Source organism: Urtica dioica, chromosome 10, assembly GCF_054948205.1.
Source record: "Urtica dioica subsp. dioica isolate 48M chromosome 10, U.dioica_male_clone48M_v1_H2, whole genome shotgun sequence".
In the NCBI taxonomy this organism is placed as follows: Eukaryota; Viridiplantae; Streptophyta; class Magnoliopsida; order Rosales; family Urticaceae; genus Urtica; species Urtica dioica.
In genome coordinates this window covers 20,398,127-20,417,388 of record NC_142765.1, presented here as the reverse complement: position 1 = coordinate 20,417,388, position 19,262 = coordinate 20,398,127, and the positions used below count along the sequence as shown (strand labels likewise).

General features: G+C 36.8%; 1 protein-coding gene across 1 annotated transcript; it reads left to right on the top strand.

The window, feature by feature from the left end:
- The first annotated feature begins 9,021 nt into the window (after positions 1-9,021).
- Positions 9,022-9,777, top strand: LOC149383858 (E3 ubiquitin-protein ligase RDUF2-like). The gene is made up of 2 exons (XM_089627929.1): positions 9,022-9,469; positions 9,560-9,777. Exons 1-2 carry the CDS (start codon positions 9,022-9,024, stop codon positions 9,775-9,777), a joined length of 666 nt encoding a protein of 221 aa, XP_089484055.1.
- Positions 9,778-19,262: the final 9,485 nt, after the last annotated feature.

Below are 19,262 nucleotides of genomic sequence, written 5' to 3'. Positions count from 1 at the left end.
GTAATTGCAATCTAGCCGACGTTTAAACAAACTTTCAAATATAGCCACAAGTGATGACGTGGCCTATATTAATCATGATGAAAATTACATCTTTATCCATTTTAGAAAAATCGGCTAAAAAAAAGTCGCAGCCCACGTTTGGAATCATTTTTTACAGCCAACGTTTATTATTTTTGAGACTTTAATACACGTCTCTACTATTTGAATTTCTTTCATTTTTTATAGTACACGTATTTTAACAACAAATTCTACCATTAAAGGACTAGATATGATTCTCTCTCTCTCTCTTGAAAACAATGCGGCAATTCCAGAAGATTACGAAGCCCATGCTCGCCGCCGTCGAACAAGATTTTAGTTCCTTTATCTTCACCGTCGGAGCCGCCCCAAGGAGTCGACCGGCGTCCTCCCTTCATGGCGACGTCCAGGCTGTCGCGCGTGCCGACTGGGACTCCAACGGGCGTCGAATCTGGTGCGTGGGCACCGGAGTCGCGCGGGTCTGCAACGCCAGATGACGACCTCGCCGGAGCGTCTGATGGGACTCCAGCCCGCGTCGGATCTGGTCCGCTGGCGTCGGGATTGCTCGGACCGACAACGCCGGTGGGGGGCGAGGTCTTGGCGAGCGTCGAGGCGGGCTTGTGCGTGCTGGGACCGCTCGGATCTGGGGCGTCCGAACGCGCTAGCTGCGCGCCGGTGGGGGGCGAGGCCTTGGCGAGCGTCGAGGCTGGCTTGTGAGCACGGGGATTGGCCGGATCTGCAGCGTCGGGCGCCTCTCTCGCCCAAGAGGACCAGCTCGCCGGCGTTCATGGTGCTAGACGCTCCATTCTCCTTCGCGCGTCTGATGGCTTAATTTCTGTTTATTTTGGTTTAATTTCTGTTTATTTATGTTAATTTTAGTAAATTTTTTTTAAATAGAAACGGAGCTGAATTGATCACAAGTCGAGCAACAAAAATGTCAAAGGTTGAGAGATTGATAATGGTGAAGCTTTCATGGCCGGATGCAGTTGATTTTGGATGACTATTAATTCTTTTGAATATTTCTGTTTATTTTTGTAAATTTTTGTGTATATTCCTCCTCGTCGTTTGAGGCTCAGACCCACCAAACTCAATCTCTCTCTACAACTTCCCCATATTCAAGTTTATGTGTAAATTTTCTGTTTATTTTGGTTTAATTTCTGTTTATTTATGTTAATTTTAGTAAATTTTTTTTAAATAGAAACGGAGCTGAATTGATCACAAGTCGAGCAACAAAAATGTCAAAGGTTGAGAGATTTGATAATGGTGAAGCTTTCATGGCCGGATGCAGTGATTTTGGAGATGTCGGTGTTTTTGGTGGGTCTCTTTGAAAGTGAAATGAAAAGTATGGAGAGAGAAAGATCTTTGAATATTAAATGATATCCTTTTTTATATGGTTGTGAGATTGTACCCGATTGTGTAATCAAATGACAGGATTAAAAATTCCCTTATAAAACTATTGCCTTTTAAACATATCTTTTGAATTTGGTCTTCTACAAACGTTGACTACTACTTTTAAAAAGAAAGCATTATAATTACTTAGGGGTATTTCAGTTATTTTGTACCCGTAAATTTCAAAAATTGGCTAGATTAAAAAATTAATCAAACGTTGGCTAGATCTCAAAAACCACGTTTCAATTTGGCTACGTGGCTAGTTTGCCCTTATTTTAATTGGTGATTTCTTTAGTGCATATTGTTTAAGAAGGCTTGATAACACAAGTTAACATCTACAAATTTTACTTGCTATTATCATTTATAATATCTTAAAATCATTCGCGCGCGTAGCGCGTTACTAAAACTAGTATATATATATGTTACTGGATTGCAAAAGAAGGTTGACTAAATTATCTTATATGTTTTCAGTAAGGGAAAAGCATAATGTTAGGCTTATAGTTTATGTAGACCTATAAATCTATGTTCTAAGTATATAAAAGAAAATGGTTTCGTTAGGTAAATAGCCAACTTAAACGTTTGATATTACTAAATAACCAACGTTTCGTAAATTTCAAGTAAATAACCACTGTATTTTATTTACAAACGTAAAAGGACTAATGTACCCAATGATTAAATTCTCGGTCATTACATTGTTTTTCTTAATTGAAATTTTTTTCCAATATTATTAACTCATGCAGTTAATATTCGCACAAATCAATGGAAGATATGTTATTAAGTCAAATATCACACGCGGTCCATTTCATTTATCATTTCAGAAAGAAAAAAAAGGAAGAGATCGTTGACTGAAAAAATTATCTCGGAAAAATGAAGTTTTTCGGTCAACAAGGGCTGTCTCCACGCATGTAATTTTTCTTACTCATATTCCACTCATCATCTTGGTTTTGTCATATTGTACTTCAAATAATATTTGAATTTTTAGATATTAGGGTTATTTTAATTTTTACGGTGATTGTGTAAATCGGACCCATTTTTCAAGTTTTATCATTTTATGAAGTCACCATTTTTGTATGTTGACTACATTATATTTACATGAGATTTACGATGTTATTTACAGCTATTTACTTGATTCTAGCAAAAGTTTTAAAAATGAGTTATTTACAATTATTTACACAATCTTCATTTTCTTGTGCACAGAATGATAATATGGCGATTAAAGTTGGTCAGAAGAAACGCCGATCAAAATTACGGAACACCTAAGTGGATATAGAGATATATTAATTAATAAATTTTGTGTCCATACAATTTGTAATTTTGTATACTCGTGCCGCTGTATTTAATGTGACATTGTATTTACACAGTTTTTAATACAAATATATATATAGTTAACTAGACGGTTATTTACTTCAAAATGATATAAATTTTGTGTTATGTGCAAAGTATTTACTGAAAGTTGTATATATTAACACTCATTTACAATTATTTACTTTATAATTACAAAAAATTTGGAGAAAAGTACCAATTTTATATAATTCAAATTGTGAGTTACAAAAAAGATTTGAATAGCTTACGTATCTAGTACACGTAATATACTAATATTTGATCAGACATTAAATACTAAATACACGTAATCTCATAACTAAATACTAATTAATAGGGAATTATTATTTAGCTTGACCGAATAATTCAAATTTAAAACTAAACTGCCTAAAATAAAAAGATTTGAATGTCTTAACTACTTAATACACGTAATATATCAATATTCAATACAATATTATGTATCATTAAAGACTAAATGGCTTGAATCTCATAACTAAATGCGATAAATAGATTGACCGAATATTCCAAAATTAAAACTTATTTGCCTAAAATATTATTCTCATTTACCGTAGAAAAAATTAAATTCAAAATCAAACATAATTCCGAAAAAATAAAATTCAAGTTTTTTAAAAAAAGCTGCCGATTATAATATTTATTATTGTTATAACTATTTAAACTATTATTTATAATTATTTACAACTGATTACACTATTATTTACAACTATTTACAAATGATTACACAAAAATAAATCAGAAAGACATAAACGTAACAATATTTACAACTGAATACAATTATTTACGAAAAATTTGGATCAATCTGTACATTAGCGCAATAATTGTCTCATGGCTATAAAAATTTCGAAACGACAATATAACCTCCATTAGATCTTCAATCTACACAACCAAGATTCAACAATATTTCAAAACAACAAATATATCAATAGAAATAAATCAAAACTATGAAGTAATTCCACGGTCACTCAGTCCCGTCCTCAAATGTGATCTTCAGCCTCGAAATCCCCAAGGAACTCAACGGAGACAAAATCTCTATTATTGTTTATATTGTCAATTTAAATACTATAATATTTAAAATTTTGAGATATTAAAAAAAGGTGATGTAGTTAAATAGCCAATTTAAAGTTATGAATTTGCAAAATAGTCAATGTTTGTCTTAATTTAGTGAAATAGTCAAAATGTGCAACAATCTGGTTTCAAAAGGAATTTTGACCCCAAGATTAATATTTTTTAAACGTGATAAATTGCTTATAATAATCGTCAAAAATTTTAATCTCGGCTGTCGAAAAAAATTTGAAAACATAAATTTGACTATTATGCTGAAAAGTTAAAACTTTGGCTATTTTGCTAATCAATCAGTTTCAAAGGTCTATTTTGTCAATTTTTCCAAAAAAAAAAAATACTAACTTCGTATATACAATTGAGAAATAAGTTATAAGTGGAGTTTCTCTCCTAAATATATATGTTAGTTGGGCCTTTAAGCTGATGCCCGTAATCAAAAGCCCAATAGTACGATTACATACATACATTTGGGAAAGTACGCGTTTAGATTACTTGAAAGTCGAACTTCAACTTCAAGTATGACTCTATAGCCAAAGCCTTATAAATATGATCACGATCTGTACTTTCTTCGCCAGACACACACACATACGCACAAATAAATTAATCTCGCTCTCGCTCTCGCTCTCGATCTCACGAAACACACACACAAATAAACTCAGCACTCTTTCTCTCGGTATCGCTCGATGGAGACAGATTATGATATGAGAATCATAGACGAGCCTATTTGCACAGTGGAGGCTTCCGAAGGAGAGGAGACGGAAAGGGGCAAAGTCGTCCTCAACTTCACCGCCAAGTTCTCTCTCGCCGCCGACTCCGACTCCGAATCCACCGTGTTCCGTCGCACCTTCGTGGCTGAGACCGACTCGCTAATATATCAAGGAGAGGAGAGCGAATCTTTGGTGGGCGAGATGCTGAGGGTGCTTCGAGTGCCGCTCCTCCTCTCGCTCATCGATTCCATCATGGTCGGAATCTCCGACTATGCCGCCGGAGCCGATTGGTGGCTGGGCATCCACGCCACAGTCAACATCCACCTCATAGTCCAACGCCTTCCCACGCCCTACCACGACCTCGACAACAACACCATTATTCATTTATATTACAACCAAGAACAACACGACCAACACGATCACAACTACAACGAAGAACAAGACGAGTTAGACAACCAACACGATCACGACTATGACGACGACCTGTGCTTTGTTCCGGCCTGCGACCACTCGATCCGGGCATTGGACAGGGTTAGGGTTTCCGATTCGGACGTGGATTGTCCGGTTTGTTTGGAAGATCTTCCCGCGGGATCGGTGGCTATTCAGTTGCCGTGTTCTCACACCTTTCACGGCGATTGCATCGTGAAGTGGCTGAGCATTAGCAAGTTTTGCCCGCTTTGTCGTTTTGAATTAGATAGCTGCGATGCCACTAATTAGTTTTTTTCATTTATTTTTCATCGGACTAATTGTTGAAGTATTAAGTGTATGTAACTCTTGATTAGTGTGTTTATGATCAATTTAACAGTTTCTTGCAATTAAAAATATATGTGATTCTATATATATTTTTTTTTTGCATATATACATGATTTTTTTTTTTTTTTTTTTTTTTTTTGAATATATTCAATTCATGTATATATGGTATTCTTGTCTTTGCATACCTTACAAGTATTGATTCATTCGTCTCACAAAAATATTACAACCTAAACAAGAAAAAAAAATAATCTTTTACAAACACAAATACCATAGCTAATACCAAATATAAATCAAGTATGAGCTACTCAGCCACCTTTGCTGCCGAGCCCCCGTCACAAGGTGGACCACGAGCCCACTGACATGTCCGACTTCATTCATTCCGAAGACAGCGACAATAATGAAGGCGATGACGATTACAGCGTGGTGTCGTTTGTGTAGCTCAGTGACATATTCCATAACTATTGTGGAAGTCTGTTCCTCTGCATAGAAGCCAGATCAGTTATGTTCGAATTGTTAGGCTATTGATAAGACTTGTAATCGAGGACTTTATTAGAAGTGTGGGTCTAACTCACACTCAAAAGCTAATTGAAGAGTGGAGAGATGTCAAACACTTATAAGGAGTACATTGCTCAAGTACCCAATCGATGTGGGACATTCTAATACACTCTCCTCACGTCCAGGATGGATAACTAGAGTGTGAAGTTTGTGAGAATTAACATTCACGGGTGGTCACACATTCAAAATTGGGTCCCGCTCTGATACCATATTAGAAGTGTGAGCCTAACTCACACTAAAAAAGCTAGCTCAAGATAGTGGAGGGATGCCAAACACTTATAAGGAGCACGTTGCTCAAGGTCCTAATTGATGTGGGACATTCTAATAGACTTAAAGTATATAAGCTCACCCAGATTGATTTTAGAAGGTAAGATCATTTATTACTTGTACTTTGAAAGCATAGAGTACGAGAGAGATCAGGATTTGTGTGAGTGTTGTAAGGACGAAGAGAAGGGTCTTGATTCACCGAAAACACTGGTTCAAGATCAAGTCTGGTGTACTGGTCTAGTCTTCTTGTAATGTGTACTCTTTGAAGGAAGTGGATCGATAAATGTAGCTCTTTTGTGTCTCACTTGGAATAAAGACATTTCGGCCTGTTCCAAGGATAATAGCTGTGTTTGTATTCTTACTGCAGGATAACTTCCTGCACAAGATATTCTCTGGTTTTATGTTTGATCTATTTCAGTTTTGTCATTTTAATGTTTTCCCACATTTTGAATATATTATATCCATGTCAGCCACATAATAATCTTTAGATTTCTATAATGAAGTTGGATTACTTGAATTCATATTGCATACCCGGACCAGAAATTCCACTGCAACAAGCTGTTATAGGTCCAACAGACAACTCAAATAACATGGTAAACACCAAGTAAAAAATATGTATTTACTTGAAACAACACAAAACTGCTTTACTTGAAAGAAAGTAAGAAAAAAAAAACACAGAAATCACAACTGCACAAGAGTCTCAATGTACAAACTACACTAGGTAAGCATATACGAAATAAACTCCAAAGAGACAATGTCAAGCAAGGCCGACGGCGTCGGCGAGCAAAAAGCTCTGGACGTAACACGCCCCTTGGTAACGCTCGGCAGTCCTCGAGTGGTTTCCGAGGAAGAGCGTGGCTCCGCGGGCCGAGATCTCCATCAGCGGGAACACCGACTCGAAGCTGTCGAAATCGTACATCGACTACAACATCGACTACGATATCGTGTGAAGATTATAAGTCATAGTCCTCGACCCTCCCTTCAGCCCTGCACTCCCTCATTCTCCAAACCCCGACCCTCCCTTCAGCCCTGCACTCGATGAAGCACAGAGTCTCTCCGACCCCCCAAACCCACTCCGCTCGAATCATATAAACCGATTGGTGGCTCGGCATCAACGCCACAGTCAACATTCACTTATATTCCAACGATGAACAAGAAGACCAACACGATCACAACTACAACGCGGTGAGCTTTGTTCCGGCCATCGACCACTCAATCCGGGCTTTGGATAGGGTTACGGTTTCCGATTCGGACGTGAGTTGCCCGGTTTGTTTGGAAGGGTTACGGTTTCCTATTCGGCACCAGTACTAATTAGCTTTTATTTTTTTATTTTTTTGTTCATCAGACTAATTATTAAAGTATTGAGTGTACGTAACTTTTATTGAGTTTATGATCAATTTGATAGTTTCTTGCAGTAAATTATTATTTTAATTTGACATAAATTCAATTCATATATATGTGGTATCATGTATATGCATACCTTACAAGTATTGATTCGTTCGCCTCACAAAAATATTACAACCTAAAACATGAAAAGTAAATAATCTTTTACGAACACAAATATCACAATTAATTGAGAATATAATTCAAACATTTGTTTAAAAAAAAAAATCTTAATCATATAAACCGTGTAGTACTATATTAAAAACAACAACAAAAAGGCCACATCATGCACAGGTCTATTTAACAAATGTCTAAGTTTCAAATAATCAAAAAATTATAATTCATAATATTTTTATTTCCAAGTAGATAAACAAGAGTGTTTTAGTTACTCTTTCTCACTTCTCGAAGAAACATCAAATTTATAGTCTCACCTCTTGTAGTGAGACTCTATAAGATCGGCTTGTTGCTCACAACGTACCGATTCATACTCGTGACGAAAGTCATCGAGTATGTACAAAACAAGCTCATCGTTGGTGATGAAAGATCCGATTGAGTCAAGATTATTAGCGATGCTTTTCATCTTAAAAATGTACTCCCAATTAATGAATATTTCATTTCTTCTGAGTGCAAATCGTATAGTTGCATTATGCGAGCTCGAGAGTTTGTGTGAAACGAGGCGACGCGAGTTTACAAGAGTTCAGCTGAGCTTCGACATCGATTTACGTGCCCTAGCATGGCCCTATAGAATGTTTGCCAAAATAAAGTAAAAAAGGAATTATAATTTGCATTGAATTATATTTATGTAATGTAAGGGGAATTAACCTAGCTTACACATTTTAATTTTTTTTAGAATAGAATAACTTCTTATTATTTTTATTCCGAGAATATCACGTGTTACTGATTTTTTTAAATAGATCACTTCTCATTCTAAATCCGAGAGTATCTCAATTATACAGTTTCTTTCTTAATATAGCTCAACTCATATTTAGCTTTTTCATACTTTTCTCAATTATTCAAAAATTATACTAGAAGTTAAAGATAGCAATGTAAACTAGCCATATATCTTTGGTAGAAATTATATTTATGCTATATTTCCAAACTTAATTCCTTATTTGGTACTTTTTTTTTATGTCAGAAATACATAGTTTTTTTTAACACCATTTTCCGTATATATATTTTTTTTTTTTGGTTTTACTTGATTTTTTTTTTTTTTTTTTTCTGAATCTGTAGCTAATCCCCAATACGTAGCTTTATTGGGCCCTTGCCCAGATGCCCCTAATTAAAAGCCCAATACATTTTGGGAAACCCTACGCGTTGATCTTAAGGCAAGATTTAAATCCGTAATTAGAAAGTCGAATTCAAGTATATACCAGAACTTATATATATGAAAACGTAGCGGATTCTATAAATACAACACAAACATTACTCTCCCTCTCACTCTCGCGACACATACACCAACCAAACCCTATAAATACCAATTGATATTCACAAAACACGACAAACACAACAAATTCCATCTCTCTCTCACTCTCTCTGTATGGACTCTGAACGTAGAATGATCGTCCGCGAGTTTTCTTGCGCACTAGAGCAAGAGAGTAATAACGACGGCGTAGTAGAGCCGACTCTGTCGTGCAAGAAGCTGTTCATCACCGTGACCGCCAAGTTCTCTCTCCTGTCCGACGGCGGCCGGAGCTCCGCCGTGATCCGGCGGGTGTTCGTATCGCCGATGGGCCTGATGATCGGAGAGGGGCAGGAGGAGGTCTGCGAAGATCTGGTGGCCGACATGCTCTCGGCGGTCCACGCTCCTCGCATTGACGACTCTTTGGTCAACGGAATCCGCAAAGGCCTCAACTCCATCGCTGCTCGCGTTGACTGGCGGGACCCACTCCGCCTGAGCGTGACCTTCGAGCTATTCGTGGACCGGCTACCCAGGCCCGATCCCGCGGCGGATCGCGAACCTATCGACCTCACAAATCTCTTATATTCCTCCTCCGACGAAGACAGCGACGAAGAAGAAGAAGAAGAAGAAGAAGACAGTGAAGAAGAAGAAGAAGAAGACGAAGAAGATTACAACGTGGTGTCGTTTGTTCCAGCGAGCCATGACTCGATCAGGGGTTTGGAGAGACTTAGGGTTTCCGCTTCCGGGGAACACTTCGAGTGTTCGGTTTGTATGGAACACGTTGCCACCGATTCTGTGACGGTTCGGTTGCCGTGTTCGCACAGTTTTCACGAAGATTGCATCGTCAAGTGGCTCAACACCAGCAAGTTTTGTCCGCTTTGTCGCTTTGAAATGCCTTCCGCTACTAATTAGTCTTTATTTAATTTTTTTTTTTTTTGTAAATCATACTAGCTTATGATTAGTGTATCAGAGTTATGATCAATATATTTTAATTTCGTGTGATTGAATATGTCACGATTCTAATTTTGCAAAAATTTAAAATGTCTGTGTGTGTGGTATAGCTTTGCATACACTGTAACGTATTGATTCATCTCTAATAAAAATATTAAACATGAAAAATTTTCGTTATCATTTGTTCGTTCATATATAGAAAAAGAAGATAAAGATATATAGATCATAATATAAAAATATATAAACAACAACAAAAAGGCCATATTTGCAGGGGGGGCCGGATCATGTGGTAAAAGCCCTAATTAGGCCTCTGGGTTACCGTCTTCTAAACTCTAGGATATTAGCTTATTGGAATAACTGTCGAGCATGTGTTTTTGGGTGATTATTATATAAATTATGATGTGCTCAAGTTTTTTTAGCTTGACTAGTCTATCTTTGTAGCTTCTCTTCTTGTCGAAATTTTGCTCGATCGGGAAGTTTGGTTCTTACCTTATGCGTATGAGGTAAGAACCGTTAGTTCCTGTATTCAGTGATTTTAGAGTTTATTTGTTTGGATATATTTAATAAAACATATTCTCAATACTTCAAACATAGTTAAGTACTTGTGACATAACTAAGTACTTATGAAGTCTGTGTGGTTTTTGGGAGTAATATATAGTTTCAAGGCTCATCATTATTTTGCTGAACATTATTTTTCTAGCTCGTCCATAATTAGGAACCAAGTAGTTGTTCTCTATTAATTTACTGTGAGGCTCCTTTCAAAACTACAACAGCTAACATTTTTGTAGTGACATTCAGCATATTTCTAACAATTCGTATCAGATCGTACTGATTTACTTTTCTTCGACAATGTCTGTATTATTCACATAATACTTTATTCAACTCATACGATTTTTTTTTTATTTGATTGATCGTATTCTTGAATTCGTGTTTATCCATAAAACAAAATTACTATTGTTGTTGTATATATGTATACTTACACTTTTTATATGAAATTCTAAGATTTTGTTTTCTCGGGATAAAATGCTTGAATTATATTTGCTATTAATTCAATTATATATTAATGGATATATTTTTCAACCATAAAAGAAAAATGAAGTCTCTTTTCATGTTTTAGGTTTGTATTATTTGCAACATTTTTTATGAGAGGAATCGAGTTTAAGTTGGTATTGCAATCAAGAACTCTGGATTGTAAAAGAGAACATCGAGAGAAAAAAGAAAAGAGAATTTTATTGAATCGCATGAATCAATTACAGAGCAACAAGGCTTTTATAACAGCCAAACAGTAAATTCACAACTAACTCACATAGTGAGACGACACCGTATGTTAGATAGTCAGAATAAAAGAAACGACATCATTTACAATAAAACAAACTTAAACAGATAACTTGCAGACTAGGCTACCGAATAAAAGAAGAAAGAAACAAGAGAAAACTCTCATTCCTCAATACACCCCCTCAAGATGGAACGTAAAGATCAATGAGGTTCATCTTGGACAAAATATGACGCAATGCTGGAGCAGGCAAAGGCTTAGTCAGGAAGTCCACAAGCTGATCATTCGTTCGAATTGGCAAAATCTTCAAAGTGCCTCGCTTGATATGGTCTCTGACAAAGTGTAGGTCTATCTCCAGATGTTTAGTTCTCTCATGAAATGAGGGATTAGTAGCAATGTGTAACGCCGCTTGATTATCACAAAAAAGAGCTGATACACATGAAGGCTGAACTCCAAATTCTACCAGTAACATTTGAATCCAGATAACCTCTGATGTAGTTGCAACTACAGCACGATATTCAGCCTCAGCAGAAGACGTGGCAACTGTGTTTTGTTTCTTTGATTTCCAGGAGATCAGTGCATCTCCCAAAAACACACAAAACCCAGTTATGGAGCGCCTAGTAGACAGGCAAGTTCCCCAGTCTGCATCTGAAAAGGCTCGAAGATTTGTTGATGAGGAAGATGAGAAATGTAGACCTAGACCAGGTTGTCCCTTGATATATCGCAGCAGGTGATGAACTGCTTGTAAGTGAATTGCTCTTGGTGCTTGTAGAAACTGACTTAGAGCATGAACATCAAAGGTGATATCCGGCCTGGTGATGGTAAGATACAGCAATCTACTAATCAATCTCCGGTAATGAGTCACATCTTCTAAGAGTTCACCTTCTGTACTTGTAAGATTGTGCCTTGGTTTCATAGGAGTGTGAACTGGTTTGGAATCCAGGAAACCAAAATCTTCTAAGAGTTGCAGGGCATAATGCCGTTGAGTCACATCAATTCCGGATTGTGACCTGGCTATTTCAAGGCCAAGGAAGTAACGAAGAGGCCCCAAATCTCTGAGACGAAACATTGACTTCAGCAAGCTTTTCACCTCCTCTATCAAAGTTGCATTAGGACCTGCAACAATGATGTCGTCCACCTATAGTAGAATGGTCACAAAATCTTGACCATAGCCTTTTGTGAAAAGACTATAATCAGACTTTGATTGTTGAAAGCCATTTTGGACTATAGACTCCGTGAACTTGAGATTCCACTGTCGTGATGCTTGTTTCAATCCATATATTGATTTGTGTAGCTTGCACACCAATTTTCCAGAGCCACTTGCACACACCCCCTGAGTGTCAACTCCCGGAGGTACTTCCATAAATACCTCCTCAGATAAATCTCCATTCAAGAACGCATTCTGAATATCTAGCTGAGCCATGATCCATTTCTGAGAGGCACACAAGGCTAGAAGTAACTTGACTGTGACCAGCTTAGCAACCGGAGAAAAAGTGTCAATGTAGTCAACACCCTCCTTCTGAGTATATCCTAATTTGGCGACCAATCTTGCTTTATGGCGAGCAAGAGTGCCATCAGAGTTGAGTTTATTAGTGTAGATCCAACGGCATCCAATGGCTTTGGCTTTGGGTGGAAGAGTCACTATAGACCAGGTCTTGTTTGTCTCCATAGCTTCCAGTTCTTCATTCATAGCTTGTCTCCATGCTACATGCTTCACGGCTTGATGATAATAAGTCGGTGCAGAGTTAGCTGTTACAGAAAGGACAAAGTTTCTGAAGGAGAGAGATAGCCTGTCATATGAAAGAACTGTAGTGATGGGATGTTTAGTACAATAACGTTGACCTGATGTAGTGTTGAGTAAGTTGCAGTGGTAATCCTGCAAATATTGAGGAACAACACTGACTCGAGTAGACCTTCGAACATGAGTTGTATCAGATGACTTAGTGAGGTCAGATGGAAGAGGATCAGGCTCAATGCTTTGATCCTGTGAATTTGTTTCTGGTACAGGTGATGGTGGTGTTGATTGATCAATAGTTGTGTCTCTTGGAAGTGATTCCTGATTGGTATCACTATCCTGAGTCTCAACATGGTGAGCTCGTGGCAAAACAATTTGATCAAAGAGGTTTGGACCTGAAACATTTCCTGAAACAAATTTGAAAGGAAAGTAATTTTCATGAAAAAAAACAGCGCGTGACATGAAAACCTCACCAGTTTGCACATCATACAATTTATAACCTTTAACACCAGGTTTGTAACCAATAAAGATACATTGGCGAGCTCTTGGTTGAAATTTGATTCTATGAGCTCGAAGGTTCGAAGCAAAGACCAAAGAACCAAAAACCCGCATAAAACCATAATCAACCTCCTTATGAAATAAACATTCATAAGGAGATTTGTTTTGTAAAATAGGAGCAAGAGTCCTATTGATGATGTAAGTTCAAAATTCAATTGGAACATGAGATTGAAAAAATAAGGCACGAGCAACATTCAAAAGATGTTGGTGCTTTCGTTCAACAACAGAATTCTGTTCAGGTGTCTCAACGCAAGAGTATTGATGCATAATACCATTTTTTGAAAAATAATCTGAGAAAATCAACTCTTTTGCATTGTCAGAATGAAAAAGCTTCACAGATGTATTAAACTGATTAGAAATGAGAGAGCAAAACCGAGGAATGATGGTCTGAACTTCAGATTTGCTTCTCATTAGGTAAGTCCAACAGTATCTAGTACAATCATCCACAAGAGTGAGGAAAAATCTGTGACCTGTTCTAGACACCACAGAATAAGGACCCCATACATCACAGTGAAGAATATCAAAAGGGTTAGAAGACAGATTATTATGAGAAATGAAAGGTAATCGTTTCTGTTTAGCTAAGGGACAAACAAAACATGGTTTATTACACGAGTGTGAAGAAAAAGCAAATTTTCCTTTTAAGGAATCCAACTTTTTAAAAGACAGGTGACCTAAGCGATCATGCCAAATCTGAGCTGTCACTTTGTTGATGTGCACATTGGAGACAGTGTCAGATAGCAGGTAAAGGTCACCATACTTCTCACCCTTCCCAATCGTCTTCAATTTCCTGCAATCCTGAATTTCAAAACCATGTTCATCAAAAATCAATTTGACCTTTGATTCCGTGGTGATTGCACTCACAGAGATCAAATTGAATTTGAATCCTGGTACAAACAGAACGTTTTTAAGAATGATCTTATGTGCAAGATTGACATCACCATAATGGTGTACAGGGATAACAGTGTGGTTTGGCAAGGTTACACTAGAATTTTTCAAGGCCTTAAGACAAGTGAATAATGCAGCATTAGAACAAACATGTCTAGATGCGCCTGAGTCTATTAGCCAGGAAAATTTAAGATGATCATTATGATTTTCATAAACCACACTGTTAGTGATACATGTCCTGAAAGAAATGGTGTTGATGTCATTTGATCCTCATGCGTTGTTCAAGGCTCCTCCGGAGGTGTGAGTAGAGGACAGTTGATTGGAGAGGTGTTGAATCATTTGGTGGATCTGCTAATCACTGAGGAGAGAGGTTGATCCAGTCTGGTGTTCTTGATCTGCACCTTCCAACACATTCGCTTGTCCTTTGACACGTGGCTTGTATCCAGGCGGATATCCGTGGAGTTTGTAGCACTTGTCAATTTTGTGTCCTAACATTTTGCAGTATGTGCAGAGAGGTCGATCTTTCTTGGATCCTTTCTTTTGATCATCTTTCACAGCCATCGCCATCGAGTTTGATTGATCAGCTCCTCCAAGAAAGTCGATCCCCACGGACCTTTGTTTCTCTTCTTGCGACACCATGGCGAAGACTTTGTTGATCGGTGGAATAGGATCCATCAGAAGGACTTGACCACGAGTATGAGTGAAAGTCTCATTCAATCCCATGAGGAATTGCATTACGTATTCGTGTTGGAAAAAAATATTGAGATCTTTCACTCCTCCACAAGTGCACTTTCCACAGGAACAATTAGGTCGAAAATTGCACAATTCTTCCCAAACGCCTTTGAGTTTCGTGAAGTACATACCAACACTCTTTGATTCTTGGATCGTGTTCATCAGCTCTCTCTTCAATTGGAAGATCCTCGGCGAGTTCGATTGCTGATAGCGTTCTTCAAGATCTTTCCAGACTTCGAAAGCACTATTTCCAGAGTTCAAAATCCATGAGAGAACAATGTTATTGTTGCGATTCCAGGCGTTGTAGAGAACAACATCGGAAATATCAGGTTTGGAAATCGATCCATCGATGAATCCGAGTTTATTCTTCACTGACAAGGCGATCTTCATTGATCTTGACCACGAAACATAGTTATCGCCATTGAGGAGTTGAGAAACTAAGACAATTCCTAGAGAATCCGAGTGGTGGATGTAGAACAATCCTTTTGGATCATCGATTTCGGATCTTCGATTAGATCCTCCGGTGACGGCAGTATTCCCCGATGTTGGCGTGGCTTCATAGGACTCCATTGATGCAGAGTGAAGGTTGAAGCGAAACGCAAGATGTCAGAGGAACCCTAGAGATCTTGATTCTGGGAATTTGAATAGCGGAGCTCTGATACCATATTGCAATCAAGAACTCTGGATTGTAAAAGAGAACATCGAGAGAAAAAAGAAAAGAGAATTGTACTGAATCGCATGAATCAATTACAGAGCAACAAGGCTTTTATAACAGCCAAACAGTAAATTCACAACTAACTCACATAGTGAAACGACACCGTATGTGAGATAGTCAGAATAAAAGAAACGACATCATTTACAATAAAACAAACTTAAACAGATAACTTGCAGACTAAGCTACCGAATAAAAGAAGAAAGAAACAAGAGAAAACTCTCATTCCTCAATAGTTGGGCAAAAGAAACACTACATACACACATAAAAGATTTGTATTGATATCCTTATTTTTAATTGCATGAAATTAAATAAAAAAATATAGATCATAATGAACACACTAGTCTGATGAAAAAAAAAAAAAAAAAATTAAACAAAGTTAATAATGACTGTGGCGTTGGACGAGCATGTCGATGTTGACGGTGGCGTTGATGCCGAGCCACCACTCGGTTTCGGAGGCGACAGCTGTGATGCCACTTAGGACGGAAAAAACGATCGAGAGTGAGTGGGAAGCTGGCACGTGAAGCTCCGTCAGAATCTGAGCCACCATATATTCGTTCTCCGCCTCGTTCCAATCCCACGTCAGCACTTCCACCGGCGTGACGAGGGTTCGCCGGAAAACGGCGGAGTCGGAATCGGAGCCGCTCACGAATGAGAAATTGGCGTTGAAGCTGATGATTGCTTTTCCCTTTTCTGTCTCCGCTACTCCTTCGCTGGCCGCTACAGTGCAAATAGGCTCGCCTATGATTCTCATGAAATTATGATTAGCCTCCATCGAGAGAGAGAGAGAGAGAGAGAGAGAGAGAGAGAGAGGGAGAGAGAGAGAGAGAGGATTGGATTTGTTTGTTTGTGTTGTTCGTGAGAGCAAGAGATTATTTGTTTGTGTTTGTGTCTGTGGTGAATGAAGAAACTACATATTATATTTATAAGGTTTGGTTGGTGTTTAATTTACAGAGTGAACTTCGACTTTCTAATTTATTCGGTATGGTTTCCCAAAATGATTAGTTCATTAAAAGGGAAACGACGAGAGGACTTCTTTCTCTAAATATAAAGGGAAAGTAAAGCCTTGGAACTTGGGCGACAAGTTACAGATATAGCAAATCTAAAATAATTATTAAAAAAGCGTCTAAATATATAAACGGGAGTTAACAAAAATATGGTTTTAATGTCGATATTCATACTCAAACTTTCTCCCCCTCCCTCTCTCTCCATTTATTTAATATTTGATCCCATGATTTATTTAATATTTTATGGGGCATAAATGAGCTCTTTTTTTCTGTTTTAAAAAAATTAAATAGTTTTATTTACATCTTTATATCAAAATTATAAATAATTAAGCTACTTTAAACTAAATAATTGTAATATAACCATCATTTTAATCTTTTAAGAGAAATAGTCGCTTTATAGTGATGAGATATTTGTTTAAACTATCCACAATTCTATTTATAACATATATTACACTTTTTTTTTTCAAAACTTACAGTTTGGGTGGGATTCAATCGGAGATGCTCGCGACTCGCGAGGACGGAGCGTTCAACAATTCATGTGTGTATATAAATATTTTTGTTAATTTCATGCAATTAAAAATAAAAATTATCTCGTGTTTTAAGGTAATCTCATTACTTAATTAGGTAATCATATTCTTAAGAATATTTTTCTACGGTAATTCACATCAAACAAGGTAATCTAAGATACCTGAAAATGTGATGCTAATTAACATTACTCTTATCAAACAGATTCAAAATATTTTATACCATTACCAAATAAATTAAAATAGCAATATAGAGTATTGACCCTTAGTTTTATAAAAATAAAGAAAAAAAAAAACCATATTTCAACTGTAGCAAACTTGTTTAATTATGAGTGAATTCACAACATAAATATATAATCTACTATTTCTTTAATTTAACTATAAAATTAATTAAAAAAATATATGATGGAATGTATTGAAAATAGGTATTATTGGAGAGCTGAAGCAAAAATGATTCTGAACGCTGATAAAGGCAAAAATGGTGTTGTCAAATTTCGATCCCTTTACCAGTAGTCCAAGACAGGTTTTATTTTAAAAATCATATATTATTTTTTTCTCCCGATTTTAGATCTGTGCCTGGCAGCACATTTTGTTTCTCACTTGCATCTACTTCATTTCTTGTTTCTTTTACTTCTTTCCTTCACGCGTGACACGTACATAGCTTATATATATGCGTACAAACTACAATGTAGTCTTATTTTTTCGCTCTTTTACTTTTAATACCTAATAAATATGAGAGCTGATATATAACAATGTCAACAGCTATCAGTGTAGAGAAACATAGGCAAATTTTTTGGGCCCCAATAATGCACAAAAATGGTGGGTCCCACTGCTTTCCTAGTAGGGATGGCAACGGGTACGGGTACACCTATTCCGTTACCCACCCGTTATAATATTTTTACCCGTTACCCGGACCTGTTTACCCGGATTTTGAGACGGGCCGGGTAACGGGGATACCCGCCGGGTAAGTGGGTTAAAAATATTGGACCCGTTACCCGGTTTAAAAAAAGGGTAGCGGGTCCGGTAGACCCGCTTACCCGTTTATAAAATAAAAATCCTTTAACAATATAAAGTTTAAAAATAATAAAATTTAGGTGAAAAATATTAAAGTGCTATTACAATATAAAGGACATTAAAATTCAAAATAAATAAAAAATACAAAAAAAGTCTTCATTACAAATTGGATCATCTTCATTGTAAATTTGGTCATTTTCATTGCAACGTTATCACACTGGATCTCATAAGTTATTCCCTAAAAAAAAGGGTGTAACATATATGAAAGAACCAACTTTTTATTATTCTTATGTATAAAAACAATGTTTAAAATATATCATCTAATTAGGTAAACATATGATTAATTATATTTTTAAATATTTAAAAGTTAACGGGTCGGGTCCCGGGTAACCAGGTACGGGATGGCTATTCCGTTACCCGTACCCGGACCCATTAAAACCTTAACGGGTATTACCCGTTTACCCAAAAGGAACGGGTATTATCCGACCCGAATAAATCGGGTAACGGGCCGGAACACGGGTAACGGGTCAAATTGCCATCCCTATTTCCTACGATGTTCCGCATACAAAAATCATTTCTGAATGAATATATACACACATATACTACATGTTACATGAATATAATATATATTTCTAAAAATATAAATACATAATATATATAAGTAAAAACACATATATCTTTGTAAAAAAATCTATACTACATATTTTGGATTTTTTTTTAATTATAATATCGTATTAGTTGGTATATCGATATATCAACGATATAATTTCGGTATTAACAGTAGTCGGTATATATATTTTTATAGGATACTAATCGATATATCAGTAAAATCAAAACTTCAATATCGATAGCTATGTTAATTTTCGCGTAAAGGTAACCCAACACTGGTGATTAGCCCTCGTGATCATGTGTCACATCCATTATTTTATGGGTTTACTAGATATATAGCCTTATAAATAAAAAAAAAAATTGTTATATAACCAATATTTCGTTAATTGTAAGTAAA

What these genes read in the sequence shown, in the direction of transcription:
- LOC149383858 (XM_089627929.1), top strand. Translation starts at nt 9,022, where the DNA reads ATGATCGTCCGCGAGTTTTCTTGCGCACTAGAGCAAGAGAGTAATAAC. An exon ending in TTCCTCCTCCGACGAAGACA is followed by an intron (nt 9,470 to 9,559) that starts GCGACGAAGAAG and finishes CGTTTGTTCCAG; the next exon opens with CGAGCCATGACTCGATCAGG.